This window comes from Helobdella robusta (genome assembly GCF_000326865.2).
Source record: "Helobdella robusta unplaced genomic scaffold HELROscaffold_39, whole genome shotgun sequence".
Classification (NCBI taxonomy): Eukaryota; Metazoa; Annelida; class Clitellata; order Rhynchobdellida; family Glossiphoniidae; genus Helobdella; species Helobdella robusta.
In genome coordinates, this window is record NW_008704865.1 from 828,491 (window position 1) to 835,990 (window position 7,500).

Sequence of the window (7,500 nt, forward strand, 5' to 3'; positions counted from 1 at the left end):
CTCTTTTTCTCTCTCTTTCCATACATATATCATGATATTGTAAATATATCACTGTATTATGCACACAAATATGTATAATTACCATATAGGGCAAAAATGTTATAAAAAACAAAATGATTTAAGAAAAATTATAGATTATATAACCGTAAAAATATGAGTCATCATTTTCAATCACCCGACATGTGTGTATTTGTGTATGTGTGTTTGTGTGGTGTGTGTGTGTGTTTGTGTATGGTACGTGTGTGTGTGTGTGTTTGAAACCTGCATACATTTCAAAAATAATTAATTTAATCAGATGAATAGTTATATATGATTCATATCAAATCATATTTCAAATAGAATAAATAGAGAAAAAAGAGGAGAAATAGAAAGAGAGAGAGAGAGAGAGAGAATTGCATCGAATTTCCACAAAACATAGATTGATTGATTTGTGGAATTATCCAATCATAATATTTGAAGGAAACAGATACTAAAGGATATATATATATATATATATATATATATATATATATATATGTATATATATATATATATATATATACTATATACTATATACATACACACATATTTGTATAAAAATCGTCATAAGTTTAATATTAAGTATTTTCTAAACGAATTCAGATGTTTCAGCTTCAATTGAATATAGAAAGGTATTAGTCATTTTAGTTTTAAGAAATTGTTATTGCTTTTTACTCAGTTACTTACAAATTGTCACCAGATTTTTATTAAGTTTGAATTTTTAAAATAAAAAACAAGAAGAAAGTCATGGCTAAAGAGAAAAGGTTGGTCGAAGAAACCAGGGAGCAAAGCATTTCAGAAATAAAACACAAAACCCAATATTTGCGGCAACGGACGCAGCCACATCGACCACCACCAAAACTGCGACTACCCCGACCACAGAAACAACTGAAACAACAACTACTGCAACTACAACAACCACAGCCACCTCAATGTAAACAAGGTACTTCTTTCAAGATCCAACAAAATCTGACAAACGAATTTTGTATTTCTTCAACTTCAGAAGGAATTGAACGACAAGTTGAAGATGACATCAGCAGTAGTCCGTTTAACGTTGACAACATCAACAACTACAGCATCAACACGGATGAAAACAATAACATTATTTTCTTCAATGGCAGTAACTTTAACGACGGCAAACTGAACTTAAACAACAAAGTCAAGAATGGCAAACATTTTGAAAACATCAATATACTACCGACATCAACAACACATCACTACATACCATCGCTGTTATCACCATCTCTAACTCCATCATCATCTTCTTCTTCTTCATCATCATCAAAACTACTAACATCATCATCGTCTGCATCATCAAATCACCAGGCAACGTCATTAAATTCTTTAAGCTCATCATCATCATCGTCATCACCATCGTCACCATCATCATCATCACTATCATTATCATCACAATCATCATCATCGAAAGCAATGCTTCCATTGAACCAGGCCTTTAGCAGATTGAAGAATGTCCTCCCAAAACTTCCACACGATAAACTGAGCAAGATTCAAACCATCAAACTGGCAGCTTACTACATCAACTTCATGTATTCGCAACTGAAGGAGAATGAATGAATGAATGAATGAATGAATGAATGAATGAATGAATGAACGAACGAACGAGCGAACGAACGAACGAACGAATGAATGAATTAATGAAAGAATGAATGAATAAAATAGATGAATGAATGCGTATATTTAACGGCTAGTCAGCAGAAAGAATGAATTTTTAAAATCAAGTCTTTATAACAACACAACTGATAGTAATTAATTACTGCCCAGAGAACACGGGGAACGAGCGAAACAAAATGAGGATGGAATGATAATTACAAGATACATTCAATGATGATGATCAGACGATAATTATGATTATAATTATCATTATTATTATATCATTATCAGTTATATTATAACAATTTTGATGAGGTTAATAATGTTTAACAACGTGTTGCAATTTCAATAAAATACCTTTTATTTTTTAGTAAAACTAGTTCAACTTTAACACGTACCCAAACACATATTTACATACATATATGCTATATATATATATATATATATGCTATATATATATATATATATACATCGGAGTTTTTTAAATTTTATTCAACGTTACAAACGTTGATTCGTCTGCAATGATGACGAACTGTTTGCCGCTCCAGATGGTTCTCCGTGCGACGATCCACCACAGCTGCTGTTTGCAAGTGACATCCAGTTCTGAAGCTTCTGACGGTTCCTTTGTATGATACACTCTTTTCTTTCTAATTCACTCTTCAGATCTTCGATATTTTCTCTCGCGTCTTGATCTGCTGCAAGGATTAATTGCTTTTCTAGGAAGAAATTTTCCATGAGTCGTGCGGCTTCGTTAAATTTGTTGAAAGTCACCTCAACGTTAAGTTTAAGTTCAGATGGGTCTGCATCTGCACTCGTGTTGCTGGGCGCTCCCTCTGCCATCAGAGTCAGACAATCGTGGAAGGCCGTTTCAAACTTCTCCATCAAATTTGGCTTCTCTGCCATTTTAGGGATTGTTGCAATGCTCTTTCACACAATTAACAAAATAAACAAAAATCTTGGAGATCTCCGAATAAGAGAGAAATTTGATGATATTAAATTTTAAAGAATTTTTATAATGAAAGTCTATTTATATAATTCGATTTACAAGCACAGATGTTCTATTTGTACGATTTACAACCCCAGATGTATAATCATAGATAAATAATTATTTAATTATCACCAAAGATTATGTAGTAAAGTTAATGATTAACAATTTTGCTTAGAGAATATTTTTTCTACTGATCAAAATTAACATTTTCAAAATTTTCATGAAACTGCATCAGCGCCAGCAACAATCTGTTTCATGTTTCACATTTTTTTCATTCAATCATTCCAAAAAAAAATACGGAAATGCCAAGAAATCATTATAAATGGTATAAACCAAGAAATCGTTTAGAAAAACAACACGGCAACAACCCAGCAACAACAACTCAGCAACAACCCGGCAACAAAAACACAGCAACAACACAGCAACAACACAGCAACAACAACGCAACAACAACGCAGCAACAACACAGCAACAGCATGTCAACAGAGGACAAAACGTTACCATTCCATCACGCGTACAACATTGTTGTACAAGGTTTTAAAAATTCATGAGGCAAAAATGTTCACAAGTGTTCCAACATCGACAAACGCATGTGTGTACGCACATGATGTGTACGTGTATATATGAGCATGTTTACGCACGTGTGTTCGCACGTTTGTACGAATTTGTATGCATGTTTGTGTCTACACGTGCTTCAGTACGTCACGTGTGTGTATTTTTGTAAATTTACGGATAAACGCGTAAACATGTGAAATTGTAATGAGTTGTGGGTTTAATAGAATGTGTGTGCGTGCGTGTGTGTGAACATAGAAGCATTAAAATATTCATACTTGCTGGTTTTAACACGGAGTAATGTATTTATTAAGATTGCGCTTCTGCGGTTTAACGACAAGTTACGGTAATGACAGAGTAAATTAAAAAACCCGTGCACACAATGGCGTACACCATTGTATGAAATGTACAAAGGCGTACACACAGCATGTTCATATTTGTGTATTTATGGTGCAGTGTACGAAACTTCATGTATATATTATTTTCCTCAAATACAAATAAAAACTGTGCGTATTTACATATAATTTATGTATGTACATTAACGTGTTTTCAGCGTGTTAGCGCGTATTTAGGTGCGTTTTCAATTCTTATGTGCGTTTTATGGAGAGAGCAGTTCGTAAAGTAAATTGTCGAAAGATTAAGAGAAGCATGAAACGCGCACCGTAACACTTGCTCGCTCGTATCATTCACTCAGTTAGTTAGTTGGTTAGGTAGGTAGGTAGGTAGGTAGGTAGGTAGGTAGGTAGGTAGGTAGGTAGGTAGGTAGGTAGGTGGGTAGGTGGGTAGGTGGGTAGGTGGGTAGGTGGGTAGGTGGGTAGGTGGGTAGGTGGGTAGGTGGGTAGGTGGGTAGGTGGGTAGGTGGGTAGGTGGGTAGGTGGGTAGGTGGGTAGGTGGGTAGGTGGGTAGGTGGGTAGGTGGGTAGGTGGGTAGGTGGGTAGGTGGGTAGGTGGGTAGGTGGGTATGTGGGTATGTGGGTAGGTATGTTAATGGGTTCCATTGTTACTATGCGCAAGTCATAAACTTCTAAAACCTGTCCGTTTTATTGATGGAATGTAAAAATTAATCGTTTCGAAACATCTCGACGAAGTTAAATCGTTTGAAACCTTTCAACTAGGCCCTGATTTATTCTAAAATAAATATGTTAATAGATAATATCGTTATAATCACATATATATATATATTATATATAAAAGTTAAAAATTATTTAGACACAACTCTCGGCCAGCAGCTACAACAACTACACTGTCGGCAACAACAACCACTGGCGACAACATCAACCACTACACTAGCGACAGCAGCTACAACTACTACTACTACTACACAAACGACAACGACACATTTCAGAACGCTCGACCGCAAACAAAGTCCTCATTATCACCATCCCTATCAAAACGACAGAAGTACCAACAACGTCAACCTTGCCATCCTCATCATCGTCGTCGTCGTCATCATCATCAGTAGCATCATCATCAGTAGCATCATCTTCAGTAGCATCATCTTCATCATCAATTACAAGTGAGTACAAAGTAAAACAATAAAGGTATGCTGACGTAAAAATTCATCATTGGCGGGACGGCTAACATACATAAATACAATTACCCACGCGTATACACACACACACACAAACAAACAAACAAACAAAGGCACACATACCAATGTATACACATTACACATCTAACAACAGTTTAATACTGACAATTACAACTATGTAAACATACACATATAATTCAGATATAAACAGACAAAACAAATAACTATATGCATTTTCAAAAACATATATATGCATATACATAATTGAATACATATATATTCTATATCATTTATATAAATATATATGACCCCATGGTTACATACAAATAAATATTAGTCTAAAGACAAACATTGAACGTTTTAAACACAAACATACAGACAGATACACTTAGACATACTTATACAATGGCAAATGTTGTAGCCATAAAGGCAAAAATACTAAACTAATTAAACAAACAAAGACAATCATTTGTTCACTTGCAATGCAAAAAACAAACATGAGCCTATATGAACGCACGCACATGCAAAAACATGAACATACATACACAAACATACAAACACATACAAAAACATACAAGCATATACAAACTGAAGACATAAAGATACAAAGACCCCACTTAACGACACGAGATAAAACGGACAATTTGGAAACACGGACGACCTGAATGAAGAGATACACGCAGGTATGCAAATATACAATGTACACAATTATTTCACCGTACCCAACATACACACACACACACACACACACACACACACACACACACACACACACACACACACACTACGTACACAATTATTTCACTGTATACAACATACCAATACAGTGTACAACACACATATATCAATACCAGAGTTACAAATATTGACACAAATTTTAGCGCCATGATAAATCATAAAGACATAGATGATAAAATCATGCAAACATAGCAGTTTACAACATAGATCTCTACAAAAAATATGCAAGCAAACATTAAAATATACAAAATCACATAAGCATACAAAGATGCAATTGTACAAAGAATGTATCCGTCCACTTATACCATGATATCCATGCACATGTACACAACAGCGTAGGTCCGTGCATTCATTCATTCATTTCTAGGTAGATACATATTTAATCTCATAGAAAGAGGTGTTGTAGCAGGCAGGCAGGCGCACATTTTGACAAGAGGAACATCCTTCACGACACGTCCTGGGATTTGGCGGAAAGAAACAAAAGAAAAAAATGCAGATATGCCAGCGAAACTCGAGTGCACTGGCATTACTTTGCAGGACGTATCTCCTCTGAATTATCTAAAATGCAACGACAGTCGTGGCGCAACTTCACTGTCGACCGCCGCATGAATCGTGCCTTCACTCGCTGCACACGCTCGTCTGTACTGGTGTATATTTTATATTTTCAGCTCGATGTGATAGGAAACAGGTGAGATTTGTATTGCTCGTTTTGCTGAACTGTATGTAGATGAATTGTGTTGTCGTCGTCGTGACATGATGATGTGACGTACTGATTAATGTGAGAGGTGGACTTGTAACTTGTTTACTCAGGATGAAAATATACTGTGTAGTTACATCTGAAATTTTGTCGCTTCACTTTCTTACGTTTGAATTGCTTGACGGTTTTGAACACAAAGTTAAACTTGTAAAAATGTTGATTGTTATTAATAATGGATTGTTGGATCAATTGAACGCTCATATTTTTTGATTTTTCAAATTGTTTAGTGTTATTATTTTGAGCTGAGAAAACAAAAATAAAACAAAAAATTAAAATAATAATCAAAAGAAAATAAAATTACAACATTTTATCACACACAGCAAGTTACAACATTTCATTACAAAAAGCAGGCTAGTAGACAATCAAGATGGATATCTTGGCAGATGTTGTTTTCCATCGGGGATGTTGATGGAACACGGAATGGAAAATATCAACCAGAAAGTTTGCAGTGAAGAGCGCACCTGTTCAGCCAAGATCCCAAAATTTTTCATGATGGATTTTTTTTAAATTCTCTGGCGGAAAAGTGAATTTAAAATATATTTAAAAATTGTCATCAAGCACTTTTTTAAGACTTTTATAGAACAAGTTAAAAAAGTTGGGCAGTTCATTGAATGATTATAGCCTTTTTAATGTTTATGACATCAAAGGTTGCTCGGTTCGGCTTGCCGTCGTCTTTACATCCAGTGGAATTTTATGACGATCAAATATTTATAACCAGCCACAACAATCTCTGAATGCCGAACGAACAAAATCTAATTTAAGTAGAAGGACAAATTTGCAAATATCTTTCTATGAAAGTTTCTTTAAATTCGGAAAAAATATTTGGCAACATTCGTGCCCGTTTCAGAATGCACCAGATATAAAAATAACAATTGAATGAATACAAAATCTGGAAAATCGTAATGGAAAATTTAAAAAAAAACGCCAAAGTCGCACACACGCACGCACACACGCACACACACACGCACACTTTGTCATAATAAGGTAAGACATATTGATGTTACCTTCATTAATATTACATTGTTGATGTTATAACTTTAGCTGTTACACTTATATCAATGTATCACTTATTAATGTTACAATGATGTTGTTGTTCTTTTTTTTCCCAACATACTTTCCCTCTTTTCGCAGCTCAAATTCATTGCAACAGTGCCGCGAATCCTCGCTAATGAACGTTTTAAACCTCGCCGTCACCTTTGACAACATCAACAACAACATCCACAACATCAACAACTATAAAAACATTATCAACAACAACAACATCATCAACAACAACATCATCAACAACATCAACAGCAACAACAAC

General features: G+C 34.9%; 3 protein-coding genes across 3 annotated transcripts; 2 read left to right on the forward strand and 1 right to left on the reverse strand.

The window, feature by feature from the left end:
* Positions 1 to 765: 765 nt before the first annotated feature.
* On the forward strand, positions 766 to 1,593 carry HELRODRAFT_176734 (hypothetical protein; the record flags this gene model as incomplete). The annotated part of the gene is made up of 3 exons (XM_009024083.1): positions 766 to 961; positions 1,022 to 1,176; positions 1,468 to 1,593. 3 exons carry the CDS (start codon positions 766 to 768, stop codon positions 1,591 to 1,593), a joined length of 477 nt encoding a protein of 158 aa, XP_009022331.1.
* A 534-nt stretch (positions 1,594 to 2,127) lies between these two features.
* Positions 2,128 to 2,532, reverse strand: HELRODRAFT_176735 (hypothetical protein; the record flags this gene model as incomplete). The annotated part of the gene is made up of 1 exon (XM_009024084.1): positions 2,128 to 2,532. One exon carries the CDS (start codon positions 2,530 to 2,532, stop codon positions 2,128 to 2,130), a length of 405 nt encoding a protein of 134 aa, XP_009022332.1.
* A 3,190-nt stretch (positions 2,533 to 5,722) lies between these two features.
* On the forward strand, positions 5,723 to 7,074 carry HELRODRAFT_176736 (hypothetical protein; the record flags this gene model as incomplete). The annotated part of the gene is made up of 4 exons (XM_009024085.1): positions 5,723 to 5,772; positions 5,829 to 6,125; positions 6,515 to 6,635; positions 6,913 to 7,074. The coding sequence occupies 4 exons, from the start codon at positions 5,723 to 5,725 to the stop codon at positions 7,072 to 7,074; spliced, it is 630 nt and encodes a 209-aa protein (XP_009022333.1).
* Positions 7,075 to 7,500: the final 426 nt, after the last annotated feature.